The sequence below is a fragment of the Lates calcarifer genome, linkage group LG12 (genome assembly GCF_001640805.2).
Source record: "Lates calcarifer isolate ASB-BC8 linkage group LG12, TLL_Latcal_v3, whole genome shotgun sequence".
NCBI lineage: Eukaryota > Metazoa > Chordata > Actinopteri > Centropomidae > Lates > Lates calcarifer.
Window position 1 is genome coordinate 70,894 of NC_066844.1, and position 20,732 is coordinate 91,625.

The 20,732-nt window shown below is 43.2% G+C and overlaps 3 protein-coding genes across 6 annotated transcripts; 1 reads left to right on the forward strand and 2 right to left on the reverse strand.

The window, feature by feature from the left end:
- Positions 1-649: 649 nt before the first annotated feature.
- ctsa (cathepsin A) lies at positions 650-6,014 on the reverse strand. Of its 3 annotated transcripts, none has more exons than XM_051074557.1 (13): positions 5,888-6,014; positions 4,931-5,037; positions 4,537-4,697; positions 4,090-4,201; positions 3,942-3,992; positions 3,742-3,828; positions 3,502-3,657; positions 1,854-2,030; positions 1,545-1,636; positions 1,393-1,471; positions 1,158-1,306; positions 851-1,036; positions 650-739 (listed from the first exon to the last, which is right to left on the reverse strand). In XM_051074557.1, the coding sequence occupies exons 1-12, from the start codon at positions 5,985-5,987 to the stop codon at positions 952-954; spliced, it is 1,356 nt and encodes a 451-aa protein (XP_050930514.1). In that variant the 5' UTR covers positions 5,988-6,014; the 3' UTR covers positions 650-739; positions 851-951. The 3 variants fall into 3 exon arrangements, with proteins under 3 accessions (XP_050930514.1, XP_050930516.1, XP_050930515.1); XM_051074558.1 differs by having other exon boundaries at positions 651-739; positions 889-1,036; XM_051074559.1 differs by lacking the exon at positions 4,931-5,037 and having other exon boundaries at positions 5,892-6,014.
- Positions 6,015-11,566: 5,552 nt separating this feature from the next.
- snrpb (small nuclear ribonucleoprotein polypeptides B and B1) lies at positions 11,567-14,271 on the reverse strand. 2 transcript variants are annotated; one of them, XM_051074576.1, is made up of 7 exons: positions 14,129-14,271; positions 13,242-13,393; positions 12,958-13,069; positions 12,704-12,856; positions 12,475-12,604; positions 11,816-11,938; positions 11,567-11,724 (listed from the first exon to the last, which is right to left on the reverse strand). In XM_051074576.1, exons 1-7 carry the CDS (start codon positions 14,129-14,131, stop codon positions 11,684-11,686), a joined length of 714 nt encoding a protein of 237 aa, XP_050930533.1. In that variant the 5' UTR covers positions 14,132-14,271; the 3' UTR covers positions 11,567-11,683. The 2 variants fall into 2 exon arrangements, with proteins under 2 accessions (XP_050930533.1, XP_018543220.1); XM_018687704.2 differs by having other exon boundaries at positions 11,807-11,938.
- Positions 14,272-14,397: 126 nt separating this feature from the next.
- LOC108890715 (E3 ubiquitin-protein ligase RNF182) lies at positions 14,398-19,537 on the forward strand. Its single transcript, XM_018687703.2, is given in 8 exon segments — positions 14,398-16,005; positions 17,030-17,130; positions 17,214-17,300; positions 17,302-17,368; positions 17,661-17,728; positions 17,804-17,924; positions 18,009-18,238; positions 18,321-19,537. Coding segments are annotated over 7 exon segments (804 nt in total). The 5' UTR covers positions 14,398-16,005; positions 17,030-17,082; the 3' UTR covers positions 18,504-19,537.
- The last annotated feature ends 1,195 nt before the right edge of the window (positions 19,538-20,732 follow it).

Here is a 20,732-nt window from a genome sequence, read left to right on the forward strand (position 1 = left end):
CAATAAAACTCTGTGATTACCAATCAATCAATCCATCAATAAAACAGGTCACAGATCAGAAACCCAGAGAATGTGGATCAAACAAACACATTAAACACTGCCCCGCCCCCTCGAGATGACATCACAGGGTCAGGTGAAGGTGTTTACCTTGACGGTGAGGAAGGCAATGTTGTCAAACTCTTTGACAAAACCTCCGACCTGTCGACCGTCCTCATCGTTGTAGAGCCACGGACGCCTCTGAACCTCCACCTGAGAGACACACCTGAGGTTAATACACCTGGGGTTAAAGATAACTACACATGAACCAACCTGAGGATCAGTATCGTGATTGACTCAGACTTACATTAATGGATCGTATTGACTAAAATAATCCATCAGGTTTCAGGTGGAAGAGAATTTATTATTTAATTATTTCTTACAGCCACAATAAAACCAGGGTGAATGAGAAACTTTGTTTTTGGTTGAAGCAGAGAGTTCAGACACCTGACATCATCACACCTGGATTATTAAGCTCTGATCTCTCTCTCTGTTTGTTACTGAACCATCACAGAAGACAAAAAATCAAATCTGATCTGACCAGACTCAGCTGATGTTTTCATTGATCACAGGTGGATCCACTTATTGATCATTAACTTTAACACCAACTCACCTGCTGGTGCAGAGACTCGACAAACCACTCGTCCCCCATGAAGTTACAGGCCATGTCCACATCTCCGTTGTAAACCAGGACCCGATACTTCTGCAGAGGACACCACAAACTTTAACCCCTCCCCCGACACACCTGGACCAGGTGTGTTCTGATAATCAGGATCTAACAAGATGTAAATATGTCATGAACTTCATCTGACACCTTATCTCAAACACTTGACAGATGAGAAGTGATGTCACCTCAGAGCTGTGATAGAGGTGAGGTGACCAGGTGAACAGGTGATTAAGGAGGAACAGGTGAGTTCACTGACCAAAGCAGCAGAGCAGCTTCAGGTACTGTTTCCTGACGTCCATGTAGAGACGACCATAGTTCAGATTCACCTCAGAGCTACAACACAACGCAAGCACACAGGTGAGTGAAAAGGTGTGTAGTTAGACAGGTGAGCAGATGTGTAGTGTTCCACAGGCGTGAAGTGGGACAGATGTCACAAATGAGTTCAGGTTGTTACCTGCAGATGACCCACTCCAGGGCCTTGGGGCTGATGTGCAGAGCAGCTCTGACGTACGGGTTGTTCAGGTAGAGGGAGGAGGGGGTGGAGTTGGTGCAAGGGGGGTCCAGGCGGACTGACAGGTGGAGAGACGCCAGACCCCGTAACTTCTACGCATGGAGTGAGAAGAAGATCTGGTAAGTCTCTGTCAGGTGAGTGAGCTTTAACATAAACAGCCAGGTGACATCACACTCACCTGGTTCCACAGCTGAGTCCACGGGTGGTGGATGAACGAGTTCCCAAGGTCTCTGATCACCAGCTCACCTCGATCAACACTGATAATCAATAACAGGAAGTCAACACCTGTCAGGCACCTGCACCTGTCTGAGGTCAAAGGTCACAGCTCACCTGACTCTCTGGCCGAGTCCACCTGGACAGGAAGCGTACAGGTTGTACATGTTCAATCCTGAACTGTAGACAATCACCTGGACCTCAGACACCTACAGAAACACAAAACACCTGAGACCCACCTGAACCTGAACCTGAAGCCTGAGACACCAGATTTACTCCTTATAAACTGGTTTATGCCAGTTCCTATATAAATATACCAGCAAATAAACCAGTTCCTAACCCTGATCTGGATTAAGAACGGACAGACTCTAGTAATTTTAGTTTTATAGTTAACCGAGGCTAAACTGGCTGCGTGTCCAGACTCACGCTGTCGGAGCAGTTCTGGTCCTGGTTATTGTAGAAGTTGCAGGTCCCGTTCCTGCAGCAGAACGTCTGTAGTCTGGTCCACAGGCGACTTCCCAGCAGGCCGTGGTAGTAGGCGAAGTAAACCAGAGAGTTATCATTCATCTCGTAACTTGACATCCCGTTTCCCACGGCAACGCCCTGACAGCAGGTGAGACACAGGTAACGTGACAAAGTCACTAATGTGAACTTCAGTCCTCTACCTGCAGTCTCCACAATATCACTGTGTGGTACTGCAGTATGTATGTTGGATTCAAGATTTTTTATTGCCAATTCTCTATATGCAGGACACATACTGAAAAAAACATTTCTCTTAGTAAAAGAAGAAAAAAGAAATAGAATAGAATAAGAAAAAAAAAAAAAATATATATATATATATATATATATATATATATATATATATAGTTAGAATACAAATATATTTAAAAAATGAAATATACTAAAGTATACAAAATGCTGATGGCTCTGCGGGTGAGGTAGGTGTTGAAAATGTCTGTGAGGAAGGGCAGAGGGGCACCAATGATTTTGCTGGCTGTGTTCACAATGTTACACCACTGGACCAGATGGCTCACCGCGTTCCTGTAGTTGGCTTCATCGTTGTTGGTGATGAGGCCCACCACAGTCATGTTGTCCGCAAACTTTATAATGTGGCTGGTGCTGTAGGTTGGTTTGCAGTCTGCTGTCAGCAGGATGAAGAGCAGTGGGCTGAGCACACACCCTTGTGGGGCCCCTGTGCTCAGTGTGATGGTCTTGGAGCAATTGCTGCTGACCCACACATTCTGTGGCCTCCCAGTGAGAAAGTCCAGCACCAAACTGCAGAGAGAGGTTTTGACTCCCAACTGGCAGAGTTTTTGTGTTAGATTTGTGTTAGTTTTTGTGTTTTGATGGTGTTAAATGCTGAGCTGAAATCTAGGAACAGCATTTGAGCATAGGTGTTCTTTGAGTCCAGGTGGGTGAGGGCTGGATGGAGAGCAGCGGTCTTCTGTGGGCCTGTTAGGTCTGTATGCAAACTGATACGGGTCATGTGAGGGAGGGAGGATGGATTTGATGTTCTGCGTGACCAGTTGCTTCACGATGATGGAAGTCAGTGTTACGGGTCGATAGTCATTGTAGTTGGATGGGTGGGGCTTCTTTGAGATTGGTATTATAGTTACGGCTTTGAAGCACATGGAGACAACAGCTTGGCTCAGAGAGATGTTAAAGATGTCAGTGTTGACATCCTTGAGCTCCTCCGCACAGTCCAGTCCAGTTCAAAACACGGCCAGGTATGTCATCCAGCCCAGCCGCTTTGCGTGATCCTGGTGAGGGTCCACTTCTCATCTGGGGGGAGGAGTGATCTCCTGTGCTGGTGTGTTGTTTTGAGTTTCAAAGTGGCCACAGAAGTCATTGAGGCTGTTGAGCAGTTTGATGTCACTCTCACATGTCTGTGGTGGAGGTTTATAGTCTGTGAGGGTTCGGATGCCACACTAGAGAGACTATGAATCTCTGGTGTCGTTAAATTGACCAGATATTTTCTTGTTGTATTGTCTTTCTGCTTCCCTGATTCATTCCCTGCAGTATGAATGTGTAATACTGCAGTATCAACGTGTAGTACTGCAGTACTGGTGCATACCTGTAGGTTGAGGCTGGCGTCCTCCATCACTCGCTCCGCCAGTGTTGGGATGTAGATTCCTCCGTAACTCTCTCCAGTCAGGAAGAGTTCGTTCTTACTGAACTCTGGGAACAGACGGAAGAATTCCTTCAGAGCCAGGTAGTTGTTCATTGACACCTGGAGGAATTGGAGGAAATGACACATTAAACACCTGAACACCTGTGAGCCAATCAGGACCAGAGTTCCAGGTGCGTCACTGACCTCGGTGTCATTGGTGACGTAGTTCCGATCATCAGAGTACGAGAAGCCGACTCCTGCCGGAGACTCCAGGTACAACATGTTGGCGATCTGCCCAGAGACAGTGAACCAATCAGCTTTCAGGAACCACAAACATTAATCATATGACCAATCCACCTGAGTCACGTGACGCTGTGATGACACCTGTAACTGGTTAAACTGACCTTGTTCCAGGAGTACGGGTTGTACTGCAGTGTCACTCCGTCATCCTGGATCTGAAACAACAGAGGTCAAAGTTCAGCAGGCGTCGCTGTGATATCACGCCGATACAGGTGAGTGTATGTGAGGTGGGTGGAGTCAGAGGTTACCTACCAGGAAGGGTCCATGTTCAGTGAGCAGTCCGTCCAGAGAGCTGCAGCCGGGGCCACCATTCAACCACAACACCACTGGGTCAGAGGCTGGGACGTTTTGAGACTCCACGAACCTGAAAACAAAAACACACTTGGGTGATGCACAGGTTATGCAGCAAGGTTCAGGTGAACATACAGGTGGATGTCCTGAAGTTCATGTGTTTACAGGTGTTCTATCATAATACAGTGGCTGAACTGGCAGTGTACTGATGCTTAAATCACAATTTACACAGGTGATTAAATGATGTTCAGCTCGAAAAATCAGGTAGTAAGGATGATGTCATCCTCAGGTTCATTTGATTTGTCAGAGGTAAACACATCTGAGTTTGTTACAGCTAATATTTTAGGATTCAGGTGAAAATCAACAAGCATAAGAAGTTAAACATAAACAGACGAGTCAGGTACTGACCAGTAGTGCAGGTGTTTCCCATCAGCCACACTCAGGTATCCAGAGTAATGTCTGAAGCTCGGCTGTTTCTGCAGACCAGGCAGGTAAGTGACCTCATCTGCAGTTGGAGCAGTGTCAGCGCCGAGCAGGAACAGGAAGTAACACAACAACAACACCTGCATCTGAAATCAGACAGGAAGTGACATGAACAACACCACTTTGCGTTCGATTGAAATTTACTTGAGATAACTATGACCTAGATGAATGAGAATATTCACAGACCACTTTGCTTTATTAACAATTTTATATACAACACTCTTTTGCCAGGGATATATAAAAACATAGTTTACAAAAGAACATACAAGAAGAATAGATCTAGAGCCCCCCCCCATAGTCGAATGGTTAAGGCGCGTACCATGTAGGCCCTAGTGGCCTGAGCAGGCGAACCCCCGACTCCCGATCCGGCCGGACCTTTACTGCATGTCATTCCCTTACTCTCTCCCCGTTTCCTCTCTCTCTTCACTGTCCTGTCAATAAAAGGCAAAAAAGCCAGAAAAAAACTTAAAAAAAGAACAGATTAAATAAAAAACAAAGAACCTCAACTACAACTCCTGCATCTGAAAATCCTAACATGATCAGAGACGATCCTCAGCTCTTCACCACATTAATCACCTGAGCAGGAGGTGAGTTCTGAGTTCTAACAGCAGGGGGCGTTGCAGGATTCAAGGAACCAGGTCTCTGCGCTTTAAAAGAGACTAAAGCGTTTCTATCATCAGAACTTACTGATTCATAAATTGTTTCAGTCGTGACCAGTGATCATTATTATTATCATCGTTCTCTCAGTAACAGAACGTGTGTTAAGATTCGGTTTTTCTGAATCAAGTTTGGCGAACAACTGACATGCGCAGCACGACACAGTGCGGGTATAAAACACATGATTTTAAAAGGAAGTAACGTTTGTGGCGAAGTAACTATGAGCCGAATTTATCACAAAACGTTCCCAATTCAGAATCTGTGTTACATGATATTATTTTGGTGGTTTTCCAGCCCGATGATAAAATAAAGGTTAAATTCAGGTATTTTTCCCTGTAGTTTGTTGGAGAACACCTGACAGAGAACATGTGAACAGAACGGGAGCAGAGTTTGTTAAACCTAATGTTTCTCTGTCAGACTGACTCTGAATTGATCACAACAGCTACAAACACTCATTTAATTCACACAGTGAAACTCACTGAGGTCAGTTTCTATTCGTTTAAACCCGGAAAAAGGTTAGCTCAGGCTAACTGCTAACACACAAACAACAACAAAGTTTAGCAGAAAAAGCTAAAAACCCGACGGAGTTCTGAATGAGACTCTGTCCGCAGAGACACACTCACCTTTACTGTCTGTCCGCACCTGGTTTCACCTGGTTTCTCTCTCAACAGTGAAAGTTGTGTCTGCAGCTGCCGACAATAAAGAATCACAGCGATCATATGACAGCAGCAGGTCACATGACCCCCCCCCCCACCACACACACACACATTCAGTTTGACCAGGACCGGAGGATCAGGAACAGAAGACTCAGACCGGCCCCAGGTCCTGTCCTGTTTCAGATGTGTCTTAGATTAATGATGAATGAGAATTAGACTGAAAAACAACTCTGATCTGTTTTAATATTAAAGTTCACTTTAACTAACAGCTCCTCCTCTTCCTGCTGCTCCTGGCCTCTCTGAGGACCAGACTCAGGTGAATCTGACAAGAATTAAGTTCTGGTTCTGATCCACATTAACTGTCAGCTGATTGACTTGTTGCCCTGACAATGGATAAGGTCTGACTGTCTGAAGTTCCAGGTTCTGATCAGTAACATTCATAGTCTCTAACACCGTGTTAGTTCCAGGTCAGAACTGTTTGAATTCCTTTTTTTTTTTTTTTTTTTAAATTACAATTTATTGTACATTTCAATTTGAAATACACATCAAATTACAAAAAAGTAATTTGAGGAAACATTTGCTTGCATTTGAAACACTACAAGCTTACAACACATTAACAAGATAATATAAAATAAAATAAAATAATCACAGGGGTTGACATTATAACAAAAGTGCTTTAAGCGTATCAAAAGAACACAGGATTGTAACTTAAAAAGAAAGAGACTTTGACATTGTTTCATATAGTTCACTGATTTTCTTCCAATAAAACCTTTAGGGATGTTATATAGTTTTTAATTTCATTTTTAAAACAGCTTATGGTGGGTTTGCTGTTTTTCCATTTATTCTTGTGTATATGATATTTTCCCATAATAAGAATTATGTTCACCATTTTGGATACCTTTTTTGACAGACCATCCATATAAACCATCACTTGAAATTTGTTAAACAAGGAATTCTTAATCTCAATATTTAACCATTGATAAACATCTTTCCAGAACAGTATTGTGACTGAACAAGAGAAGAATAAGTGTTCAATCGTTTTGTGTTCTGTCATACAGAAAACACACGCACTTACTTCAAAATTGAATCTTTTCCTTAGGGTTACAGCAGCGGGATAAATATTGTTTATTAATTTGAACTGAATTTCTTTTACCTTGGGTGCAATTGGCCATTTAAGATAACTACAATAAGTCTTCGTTAGTGTCACTTCATTATCTGTTATCTTTATTTTTGTTGACTTTTTGATATTATGGAGTAGCTTTTCTTTAAACACACTTCCAAGTACTTTGTTGTTACATTTTCTTTCACCAAACTTCAATTCACCGATTTTTAAATCAGGTAGTTTAACAGACACGTTTGAGTTTGTGAGGATATTTTTAATTATGTATTTTAAGGGAAGTGGAATAGCTCTACTAATTTGATTAAATTCTCTATAAGAGCATTTTAAACTAAACTTTTCTACAAATGAATTAAACTGCAATAAATTGCCATTTACATCCATCAAGTCAGTAACATATAGAACCTTTTTATCATACCATTCTTGTTTAAATAAAGTCTTCCTGTTAATTGATATGGTTCTATTATTCCACTGGAACTGTGCGGCGTGAAGTTGTGAGTGAACATCATTTTCCAGTAGAGCAGTATTTGTTTATGGAAGTCAGACAATTTGATAGGTAGTTTAGTTATTTCGAAGTCACACCTTAACAAAAATTCTAATCCTCCAACATTTTGGAAAAGATATTTTGGTATGTGGAACTATATGGAATCAGGCTGTGCCAAATAAGCTTTTATCCAGTTCAACTTTAATACACCTATCATGGATTCAAAATCAGCCGCTTTTAACCCACCATGTTTATGGTCTTTAACCATCACAGATTTTTAGTTTAAGGTAGTGGGTCTTTTTTTCCATATGAAATTAAAAATGATGGAATTTACCTTTTTAATCATTTGGGGAGGAACATAAAGAGATTGACAAGGATATACTAGTTTTGATAAACTTGCTTTTGTCAATAAGATTCTACCAAGAATAGAGAGATCTCTCATAAGCCAATGGTTTAGAGATTTTTTCATATCTTCTATTTTCCCTTCAATGTTTAGTTGTTCTTTCTTATTTTTTTCTTTAGATATTATTCAACCTAGGTATTTTAATTTGGTTTTGATAGGAATGGAGCCTATATTTGTCTCAGCACATGGATGAAGAGGTAGTATTTCACATTTTTTTCAAGTTTAGGCATAGTCCTGAAGCTCTGGAAAAGATTGATATTATATCCAAGGCTTTTTTAAGATTTGTTCTTTAGAAAGATTACTGTGTCATCTGCAAATTGACTTATTCGATATTCATAATCGAAAATGGTAATTCCTTTAATTTGAGGGTGATTTACAATTAGAAATGCTAGCATTTGTGTACATAAAATAAATAATTTTGGCGAAATAGGACAACCTTGTCTAATTCCACGTAAAATCTTAATTTTTGGTGTCATTCCAGGGTTGAGGGAGATGTAACTGTAGATATCATTATAAAACATTTTTATAATCTTACAGAACCCTTTTCCAAATCTGAGTTTTTTGAGCACCGTAAACATAAAATCATGTTCTACAGTGTCAAATGCTTTGAAAAAATCTATGAATAACACAAGACTATCTGATTGAATGAATGACTGGTAGTCAATCATATCCAGAATCAATCGAATATGGTTGTAAATATATCTTGCCTTTATAAAAGCTGATTGATATTCTTCTACAAGTTTTCCAATTACATGCTTTAAGCGATTTGCATAAACTAAAGCAAGTAGTTTATAAGTAGTTTATAATCATTACATAGTTATAATCATTACATACTTATTGGTCTCAGATCTTTTTTGGGTTTTGGTAATAAGGTTATCAAACCTGTTTTCATAGTAGAGGACAAACATCCTTTCTGAATACATTCCAAAAAAGCGCTATATAGTAGCTTTTTGATATCTGTCCAAAAATGTTTTAGGAATTCAGATGTTAAATCATCAATCCCTGGTGATTTACCGTTTTTCATTTGTTTTAATGCATTTTCAGTTTCGATTACCGTTAATCCTTCTTAAAGTATATGTTTGTCTTCTACATCCAGTTTTTTTATGTCTTCATCATTTTTTTTCAAATAAAATGTCACAAACTGATTTATTAAATTTTGATTTATATAAGTTACAATAAAAGAGACAGATTTCATCCTGGACTAATTTCTGATCTTCAATTATAATATCATTTGTCATAAGCTTACTTATTTTTTTCTTAGTCTGTCTTTGTTTTTCAAGTCCAAAGAAATATGTTGAACTTTTTTCACCCTTTTCGATCAATCTAGCTCTTGATCGAATATAAACTCCATTTGCCTTTGCTATGTACATGTCATCTAATTGGGATTGCAATGACTTTAATTCAGTAATGTTGTCTAAGGATAATTGCGTATTACTTGTTAATGAATTGATTTTGTTGATTAGATCCTTTTGCTTTTGTTTCCTTATACGTGACAGTTTTTTTTAACCTGTGTCAATTGCTATTTGTTTGGTTTTAAACTTAAACCATTCCCATTTACTGATATCATTCATGTCTAACTTTTCAACCTCCAAGATAAGAAACTTCACCTGATCACAAAATTCAACATTTTGTAAGAGATCATTGTTAAACTTCCAAATGTTTGGAGAATTTGAATGTTGTTTGGATGTTAATAAGTTTAGACTAATCATGCAATGGTCTGTGAGCAGAGAGGCTGATATTTTACAATCTGAAATATCATTACATAACTCACATGAAATCAGTCAGTAATCTAGTCTTGAACATTGACCGTTTCCTGCAGAGTTATACCATGTATACTGAAGTGATGTTGGATTTGATGTTCTCCAATAATCAGTTACATGTGTTGTTGTACAGAAAGACAGTATAGTGTCGTATACAGGTTGAGAATTCCTATGAGGTAATCTGTCGAACCATGAATCTGGGGCTATATTATGGTCTCCTCCCAATATCACTTTATCTGAATTATATGTTGTTTTCATTCATTCAAGTTGGCTTAATTTTGTATAGAAGTTCATATTAATTGCTTGGTTGTAAAGCCATAAATGCATATTAAAAAATATTGTTTGTCGTTTATCTCCACTACCACCATTAACCAGTGACCTTCAGTATCTTTTTTATGATCAATTATGCTACCCGGAAATCATGACTCCTGCTGAGTGTGATGTTCCATGTGCAAAAAAGGCATAATCCCCCCACTGAATTTTCCAGAATTTTTCATCAGTCATAACAGAATGAGTCTCCTGTAGAAAAACACATTGCGATTTTTGATTCCTTACAAAACAAAAAAATGGCTTTACGCTTTATAATGTTTTTCAACCCCCTAACATTCAATGACATAAAAGAAATTATGGTTGTTTCTAAATGCATTTAACTTCGTTTTTTTTATGCAGGAATGAACACATTGTCCTTAGTAACATCGTTTTTAAAAAAAAAAACAAACTTGAAATTGAAGTCCTTAAATCTCTTTTAGCAGTTAAATCAGCTAAACTTTCAGCTGATAAGATTCATACTTACAGTACATGTTAAACAAAGTACCTGAGAGTTTACTTCTGTAAACATAAATACATCTTACCATGTTCCTGAATTTTTGCTCTGTATAGGCAGAAGGTGCCAGAGTATTTGCTTGCTAAGCAGCAGTTAGAGGTCAACTTCTGCGTCCATCGATGAGTGCATATCCTTCTCTTAGAGAGGCCTTCTTTCCATTTCGTCTGGCTTCTTGTACCTTGGGCCACAGCTTTGCACGAGCCTCGCGATCTTCCTTTGAGAAGTCCTCCTTGAACTGAATGTTCATCTCTTTGCATACTCTTGCCTCTCTTGCTCTCCTCCATACTTCATCACGAACAGTTCGCAAGGCAAACTGGATGATTACAGGTCTGGGCATCTTGTTGGTAGCAGCATCGTTCTTTTTTCCCCAAGCGGTACACTGTGTCTACTGTCTCACGGCGCTTCTCCACTGACAGCTGGATTACTCTTGTAAGGATGCCGATCACAGTCTCTCTTGTATTCTCTTTGTCTTTTTCTGGAAGGCTGCCGCTCACTCCGCCATCTTAACTCCTCCCACTGTTTGAATTCCTGGTGTCACAGATTCAGGTTATCAGTGGTTATCTGAATAACTGCTGCCTTCCTGTTAGCTTGATGCACTTTGACCTCTGACCTTTGCCCTTCACCCAGTCACTGAGATCACCTTTCATCCTCAGTCTGATGCTCAGGTCGTCTTCACACTGAATTGTTGCCTGTGATTGGCTGATTAGATACCTGTGTCTACAAGCAGGTGAACCTGATGAAGTGACAGGTGACTGTATACAGGTAATAATCAGCCACAGCTTTTATTTTGAATTGTATACGTATTTTACTGTGACAATCATTTCACAGTGCACTATCATCAGTACATTCTGTACTACCTGTACACATCGTACTGTGTAGTGTCAGCACACATTGTGTAGTATTATTCTTGTATTAGTTTCATGTTTTAAACTGAGGTTGTTGACCTGTAACTCCTCCCCTCCCCTCATATTAATGAGGTAATCTGAGCTCTGATTGACTGTCACTCCAGACATTTATTGAACTGGTTACCATGGAAACTGAAAACACAGCCGAGATGAAATCAAACAGCCTGAGGTAACTTTATTTAAAAAACAAAAACAAAAACAAACAGGAAGATTAAAAAAAAAAAAAAAAAACTCTATACAACAGGTGAGTGAGGGGGCGGAGCTTCTTCAGGGCCGGGGGGGCGGTCTCATCCCGGGTGGGGGCGGTCCTAAACATCAGAACAGAGAGGTCACATGATCTGTTTACACCGCTTCACTGACCAATGCTGCATCTCCATGGTAACAGCCTACCTCTCATACCAGGGGGTGGTGGCCTCATGCCTGGGGGGGGCATCCCCATTGGAGCTCCTCGACCTGGACCGGGGGGCATCCCCATCGGAGGACCCATTGGAGGCCGCATGCCGGGGGGAGGACCCATCATACCTGCTAGGGGGGGAGCCAGGTAACAACCCATCAGCTGACAGGAGGACGTAAGAGGCGACATTGACTCAACAGGATTTTAGAAAATATATGAATATATTTATTTATATTTTCAGATCGGTTGGCTGTAGTGTTTGTCTGCTGTAACAGTCATTTACTGCAAACGATCAAACTATCAGTGATCAATGATGGTTGAACCTCAGGATGAGGACTGAATCAGTTCATGAGTCTCACATGAGGTGTTCAGGTACAGCACTGAGTGTAGGACATCTAAGTTTTAAAGCAACCAACATGGGGGAACTGAAAAATGTGGATGAATCAGAAGCTGAGAAACAGAACAGGGTCTGAACCTGAATGTCTCTGAGGATGGTCCTCAGGTTCTAAAGAAACAACCAGGTTCTAGGTCAGGAGAGAAACTGATCGAGAAAACTTTCTGTGACGTCCAGGACCAGCTGGTTGTTATGACAGGACTAGGATGATTGTGTGGCTGTGACCTGAACTCTGGGTTTTCCTACTGCACGCATCACAGGTAGTCTCACCTGGAGGGGGGGCACCCCGGCCCATTGGGGGCGGAGCTCCTCGTCCGGGTGGATACTGGGTGGGGGCACCAGCAATGCTTGCACCTGCTGCTGCCGCAGCAACTGTTCCTCTGCCCTGAGGGGTCATGACCTGGACACACACAGGAAGCTGTCATCACCTGAACACACACACACACACACACACACACACACACACACACACACACACACCTGAGCGCAGAGGTGTTACCTGCTGTGAAGGCCCGCCCACTCCTCTCACAGGTCCAGCGAGTCCGGCCGGAGCCTGAGGCATTGGAGCTCCTGCAGGGACGCCACGACCTGCCGCCCGGCCCACACCTGGACCCCCGGCTACGCCTGCCAACGGGACCCGGGCTATGCCAGTCTGGGGTGGGGGGGTGGGGTCAAAGGTTAAAAAGGTCTCAAACAGGAGCTTGTAAACAAAGATTGCAACAGGTTTGGTTGAGAGATGAGGTGAAGACTTACATCTTTAGGGGGCGGGCCCTCCACTGTCATGGAGACCAGGTTCTCCCCCCTCAGCAGAACCAGACCCAGAACCCTCTTCTCCTCTCGCTCTGGCTGCTTTGAGTTTTTCGGCCTGAAGGACAGAGACAGACTCATTGCCCAGCATGCCTCAGTGCTGACTAAAAACATGGTATCTCTGAACTGATGGAAGTTGTATTGATTAACGGATTAATCAATCGACCGGTCGCCTGATTAATATTAGGTATTAACCAGGCGACAGGTCAACTTTTGACTCCTGAACCTACTTGATCTTCCTGAACTCGTCGCAGTCACACAGGATCAGGTTCATGTGTTTGTCGAAGGCCTTGAAGGTGCCGATGAAGATGCGTCCGTCCTGCAGGATGCACCTCATCCTGAAGTCGATGTGCTGCAGCATCTTACTGCTCTTTCCCACCGTCTGAGGACCAATCACAGACAACAGTCACTGTGAGATCATAAACAACAGCAACCACGCAGACAAGGTTCCAGTCCCACTGTGGATCCTGATCCATATCAGTAAGAATCAAAGACCACCTTGGACTAAGACCCAGGCTCAACAACCAGTGACAGTGGTCCTGACCCAGACCCAGGGACCAGTGTCCGGGTCTCCGAGACACAGAGACTTGGGGACCTGGACTAACTCTGAGACCAGGACAAAGTCTCGAGCTGTTTACTGTGGAATTAAAGCGTTAGCCTCACTAGCCTCGTTAGCCTGTTTAGCGTTACAGTCCAGTCCGCGGACCCGGCAGCAGAGCCCGGTCCTGGTCCCGGACAGTCAGTCCTTCAGTCGTTAGTTTAACAGATCCGTATTGAATCTCAGACTGAACTGAACCTTCAAGGCCGGTTTTACTCCATGAGACCGAACCGACCCTAACACCGGAAGCTAACCGGGCAGCTAACGGCAAACAAACAGTAAGTTACCGGCTGTTTGTGGCTCAGAGCCCCGGTAACGGACCGAGGGACTCAGACCTGAGTACGAGCAGGTTATTGATCTGATTGATCGGTTTAATCCGCGCGAAGCTTCGGCTCCTCACCGACGTTCAGTTAACGTTCATTCAAACTCCGACATCATCTCAATAAAACCGTAACCGGGTAAAATACGGAGAGTCTCGGGCCCGGTAAACTCTGGACTCCCTGCCCGGTCAACACTCACCATGTCTACGGTTCTGATGGCTCCGATTACCGCCGGATTCACCGAACAAACCCAAAAAATTGACCCGCGGATCTCCCGCCAGGCCCGTCTTTATCTGTGGCTACAGGAAGTGACGCAGGAGGGAGTGTGCATCAGGAAAACTGCTCCTGTCGGAACAAAGGGAACATTACAGCAATGCAGATCTACTGAGAGAGGTTCCACCAAATAACATTCAACCTCAAATTTATCAGTGGTGAAAGATACTGTCGTAACGGAGTACTCGATTACTTCTGTAGCTCAACATCAACATTTAAACTTTGATAAGCAAATAAAAAATGTTTATCTCAGAAATTTATTAAGATTATCTCACAGACATTAAAGGTTTGAGCTTCACTGAGCCGGATTGGTCCACAGGTGAGGTCATACCTGACGGTGCGTTCAGGGACTCTCATCATCTGCGTGTATATTATGAGTGTTTCTGATGAAATTTTAAAAAATTTAAACTGAAGAAGAGACGATGATTGAAGATGTTGATGATGAAGATAAAGCCGTCTGTGTCCGAAGAAGAAAAACAGAAAATCTATGTTGTTGTTTTTCCTTCACATTAGACACAAAAGTCTGATTCAGCTGAGACACAATAAATAATATTGTTTGTATAAACCTCCGTGTTGTTGTTGTTGTTTACAGCTCTGTCACTGAATAAAATAAGAAGTCTGTTCGTCACTCAGTGTTTCTACGATATAAACTTTATTGATCATCGATCTATTGCAGATTAATGATCAGCAGCTGATGGTGACGACATGAAATAAACCAGCAAAGAAAAAAAAACTTTATTTAAATTCAGGAGAAAACAAACCAGCAGATTAATCTTTACAAACTTCACCTGATCATTTTATTGATCAGATTATTGATCCTCCCTGCTGTTGATCATCACTCGGAGGTTTTTCCCGTCATCCCGGCAACCGGCCCGTCATCCCGGGCCGGTTGCCATGGTAACCCGGGCTCCCGCCGCCGGCCGCGCGCCGCAGTGAACGGAGGAAAGACGGTGAGTCACCGACCTCGAGACCAGCCCTGGACAGCGACCGGCAACCGGCGACTGGCGACTAACAGACCGACGACCGACAGACCAGAGATAGAGGTCCGTTAGCCTGTTAGCATGTTAGCATCCCTCTGCTGCGAGTCCGAGGAGGCGCGCGACGACGGCGGACTGTTAATGAGACTGACGACGGTCGACCACCGCAGTGTTGCTTCAACCTGAGACACCACAGCAACTATAACGACTACAACAACCAGAGGATTAATGTTCAACCACCGCATTGTTGCTTCAACCTGACACATCAGAGCAACAACCAGACAGACAGCAACTACATCAACAGCAACCAGACTGTTGCTGCAGTGTGACAGAGATTACCGACCTCAGCAACCACATCAGCATGTAAGGCAGCTGCACCTCCAGCAACTAGCAAATAAACTATTGCTGCTTTCTGACCATCATGTTGCTTCAACCTGACAATTACATCAACCTGAGCGACAATATCCAGGCTGCCAGCAACTAATCCTACAATAAAGACAGGTGCAGCAATTGTGCAATACCATGTAACAAACCAAGCAACTTATTTTCTACCACTGCAGTGTTGCTTCAACTGACAGCAACTAGCAACTAAACTGCTGATCTTTAATCAACATGTTACTTCAATCTTAAAGTTTCAAGAAGAACAACAGCAACTAAACCTGCAGCAGCTTGATCTATGGCAAAACAACCTCCAGGAACCTGGGAAGAAATTATTGATGTTTAATAACAATCATGTTGCTTCAACCTGATGGAGACCACAGCAACTTCACCAACAGCAACTCAACCTGCAGTTAGATCCACAGCAACCATCAACCTCCAGCAGCAGGTGAGCAGCAACACGACACCAACTACTCTGATGACATCACAGTCTCCTCGTCTGTAACAGTGCATCATAGTGACATCACAGCTAAGTCACATGACATCATTTACACACCTTTACCATGTGACGCACTTGGGCAGGTGATGGAGGAGAGAGGAGGACTCCCAGCTTCACATCAACTCACAGTGAGTGAGTGAATGAATGAATGAGGTCGGTCAACAGTTAGCTGTAAGCTTAGCACAAAGACTGGAAACAGGGGGAACTGTTAGCCTAGCTTAGCTCCAGTCTGTTCACCGCTCACTGAGCAGGTGTAGTAACAGGATATGACATCGCCAGGTGTATGAGCTGGTCCTGGTGGTTGACAGGTGTCAAAACACACCTGTAAAATCACCAGCCTGTCAGGGATCAGAGTGGGCGGGGCCTGGTGAACTCTGCTCTGGTGAATCTGTGATTGGTTTAAACAGACTGACGAGTATTTCCTTCAGGTTTTGGATTCAAACTGAAAATCATCGACTGACAAAAACGAGTAAAAACAAGCCTGTAATGTTTGTTTGTTTGTTTGTTTATCAGTGGATGTTTATTGATGTAAAATTTCCTTCAGCAACTTTAAATAGTTAAAATCATGTTTTAATGATGAATTTCTGATCAGCTGATCAAACATCATGTGACCACCTCTGACTCATCTGATTGGCCAATGTCAAGTTCAGAGACAGGTAAAGCTGTTGCCATAGCAACGTCACCATCCCCAGTGCCCTCCCCCTCCAGTTATATAACAACTGCAGTCTATAAATACACAGAGTGTGTGTTTGTGTGAGACTGTGTATGTGTGTGTGAATGTGTATGTGTGTGTGTGACTGTGTGTGTGTGTGTGTGTGTGTGTGTGTGTGTGACTGCCAGTGTGTGTGTGTGTGTGTGTGTGTGTGTGTGTTGCTGCTCAATAAATTAACGTCAGTAGAAACAATAAATCAAATCTGACACTTTATTAATCTCTGACCTGTTTCTCTCTCTGACATGTCTCTCTCTCTGTCAGGTGACCGCCTCAGATTGAATTAAGCTCCGCCCACCATCCTGACAGCCAATAGGATGAGTCAGTTGAAAGAGGAGGAGCCTGGCCGGGAGCTGGAGGGAAAGGTGAGATCTCCCATCATGCATCACCTCTGATTAACCTGTTGTGGTGTGTTCAGGGTTCTAACTCTCTGTTGTGATGTGTTCAGGTGCAGACCTGGGCTCAGTCTCTGGTTTACACTCTGGAGGAACTTGAGTGTAAAATCTGTTACAACCGTTACGACACTCGGAGCCGGAAAACCAAAGCTGCTGGGCTGCCTGCACCGAGTCTGTGCCAAGTGTCTGAAGAAGATGGTCGACATGGGTGAGTTCACCTGTCAGGTAAAGTCGATGGTTTCTGACAGACCTTAGACGACTTGGACTTGTGAGACTTATTTGATATTCCTGACAACTCCCTGACAACAGATTGTGAGAACAGAAAGACTTGACACCAAGTCTCACGTCCTGAAGTTACACACCACACTGACCAATCAGCAGAGGTCATACTAACGGACCAATGAGCTAACAGCATTTTACTTGGTCATCAGTTCGTTCTGCTACGAAAATCAATCACATCCTCCACTGTGTTATGTGACTCTGTCCTCATTGGTTCTCAGGAGAGTCGTCGCCCTCGGTCATCAGCTGTCCATTCTGTCGCCATGAGACCCACGTCCCCGACGAAGAGGTGAGACTTTATTCCTCTAACGAGGGGGAGAGTCCTCACCTGGATGTGAGGCTCTCAGACTGTGTTTCTCCTCAGGTGTGGCTGATGGAGGACGACCGACATATCCTGGCTGTTCTGTCGTGTCAGGACCGAGCCCGGCGAGGAGGAGGAGGTGGAGGTGGGGGGGAGGTGGTGCTGAGTCCAACCAGCCTGACTGGTAAAATAACTTGATTTGTTTATTTCTGAAACATTGATGTTTGTTTTGAAGTTTGCTCTGAGTTGGTTCTGATCTGTGGAGCAGGAGGAGGAGGAGGTGCTGACGCCTCTCACCGCTCCTCAGACTGTCTGGTCATCACCATCATGGAGCTGCCGGAGGAGTCTCCTTCCTCAGACTCCCTGAGCATGTTTAACGTGGTGGGGCTGTACCGCCCCCCCAGCCTGGACTCGCTGCCCTGCAACCTGCCAGCTCAGAAGTGTCACAGCTGGACGTCCCGCGGTTTCCCCCGCTGCCTGCTGGGGGCGCTGTGTCTGGTCAGTGCAGTTCTTCACCTGTCACACCGGTCAGGTGTGCGTCTGCTGTGCTGACAGGTGTGTCGTGTGTGTCTGTGTGTAGGTGTACTTCAGCTCGCTGCCTCTGGGGATTTACCTGCTGATGATTGGTCAGCTGTGGCTGGGCGTGGTCCTGGTCAGTCTGGTTCCATCCACGCTGCTGCTGCTCGTCCTGTACGGCTTCTGTCAGTGTCTGTGCCATGAGCTGATGGAAGCGCTTGCCACGCGCTCACACACGCTGCCATGACGACGACACACTGCTAATGACAACAACACGTTGCCATGACAAAATCAAATACCCTGCCTCAGTAACAATAACAACACAGCAACACTGTCACCATAACAACAACACTAAAACAACAGCATGAATGATAAAGAACAGTCACACCATGATTCACAACAACCAACAAACAACCAGAGCAACAGTGGAACCAGAGGAACTCATCATCAACAGAACCAGACTTCAGAGGAACCTCAGCAGCAGGAGAACTGACAGAATCTCTCTGGAACCAGAACTGAATAAATCCAGAAGTCACCTGTAGACCCGCCCATCAGACTCTGCCCTCTGTTACAGCCAATCGGAGAAGGCCCGCGATGATGTCATCACATAGAGGAGGAAGAGTCTGTGATGTTTTACTGTGAAGGTTTTTTCTCTGTCACCTCCTGCTGGACGAGCTGAGAACAAACAGCTGATCACAATTATTGATCATCTGTCAGACTGAACCGCTGCACTGTGCAGACTGACAGACTCCAATAATCAATACTAATGAATCATGTTGGAAACAAACATGTTACTGTTTAATATGTCTGAAATCAACACTCACTGTTTAGTAAACCCTCCTGTTCTCTGTACCAAGTCCGGCCCAGATCCAGATCCAGGACTGATAGCCTGGAAGCAGTGGGAAACAGTTAGCCTAGCATCAGAGGAGGAATAAAAATCTGTGGAAGGTGATGGAAGGCTTTAAGAGGAACAGCTTCCAGTCTTAGTGCTAAGCTAGGCTAACAGTTTCCCACAGTTTCCAGTCTTTGTGCTAAGCTAGGCTATCAGTCCTGGATTAGAATCTTTGTGTTCCTTTAAGGTTTCTGTCTTTGTAAAGTGCCATCGTTTGATTTGATGTTTGATTAACGAATTCTGTGATGATGATGATGATCAGGTGACATCAAAGGACACCCACTGATGGTTAGCTAACCTGTTGTATCACTTCCTGTCTGTGGTGGGCGGAGCTTGTGTTTAGTTTCAGTGATGAAACTTTCTAAAATAAAATAAACTACAGACACTGAGACATGACTGTTTAAATGTTTATGTAACTTATATTAGCTTAGCATTAACTTTCATGACCAACATTAGAAGCTAACAACAGTTTTAGTTTAAAGAGTGTAGAATAGACAAAGTTAGGGGCTGACTGATATTTAGTTTTAGCTTAGTATCAGCTGCTATGACAGTTTAGTATTTATTTGTCTGTAGGTCAGTGACAAGGACATGAACTAACAACATGACACATCACTTTGCTGATGTAGCATCTGTTAGCACCGTTAGCACCAGACAGACGTCTTCAGGGACAGATGTCATGGCTGCTTGTAGAGCTCACCTGTGATGAGCCTTTTTGTTCCTGGATGGAAAAGACTAGAACACCTGATCAGCCTAAAAATAACCGTGATGCAGTCTACCTGCCCAGGTGAATCCCTCACAGAGATGTTTGCCTGTGAGGCAGAGCTGAGGGTAAAATAAAGAGACTCCTGGGAGCTGCTGAAGCAGAGCTGAGAGGTTTCAGGCCTCAGCTGGCCACTGAGTGTTAATTAAAAACACTGACGATCCCCCGAGACCAGAAGAAGAGTGTTTATAGAAACCTGCATGGTCCTCCACCACAGAAGAAGAAGCTGGATGGAGAAGTGATCGGCAGCAGGTAAGACGACAAGATTTTATTCTATATTCAAAAACTTCAAACATACTCAGTCAGTAGACAGACTAGAAGTTGCTGTAACAGACAGTGATGCTGTCATTTCATCCTTCAGATTATTTCACTCAGTCTCAGAAAGATTTGTTAAAATAACAAGAAAAAGGACGAGACGTTAACTCTTGTTTGTTATTATTTTTGTTGATCATTTTCAGTTAAAAACTCAGTGGTTTTAAATTCACTTACCTCTGTTCTGACGGTATTTTCAAAATAAATCCTCAAACACACCTGTCTTACACATCTAGATGAAAAAAATATATACAAAAAATTATTTAGGAAGTTTCATAATGATTCATAAACATCAGAATTTTTTTTTTCTTAATTCATGAATCGCTCTCAGTTTAACATGAGACATGAGATATTTAACCTGATGTTACACAGCCTACTAACCACACTCACTGCTCCACTGTTCAGATGGACAGGTGTGGGTCCTGTTTCTGTCGTTAGATGAGCTAAAGACTTTTAGAAGCCCTCAGCTTTTGGAGGTTGTGGCTCCTCTTTTCTCCGAGGCCACAGTAGCG

Coding starts and splice junctions, on each gene's coding strand:
- ctsa (XM_051074557.1), bottom strand. CDS start 5,987: ATGATCGCTGTGATTCTTTATTGTCGGCAGCTGCAGACACAACTTTCA. Junction 4,698..4,930: donor AGGCCACTAGGGCCTACATG/GTACGCGCCTTA, acceptor GTCTGATTTCAG/ATGCAGGTGTTGTTGTTGTG. Junction 2,031..3,501: donor ACGCCAGCCTCAACCTACAG/GTATGCACCAGT, acceptor ACCTGCTGTCAG/GGCGTTGCCGTGGGAAACGG.
- snrpb (XM_018687704.2), bottom strand. Junction 12,605..12,703: donor TGGGCGGGCCTTCACAGCAG/GTAACACCTCTG, acceptor GTGTGTGTCCAG/GTCATGACCCCTCAGGGCAG. Junction 11,725..11,806: donor ACCACCCCCTGGTATGAGAG/GTAGGCTGTTAC, acceptor TCTGATGTTTAG/GACCGCCCCCACCCGGGATG.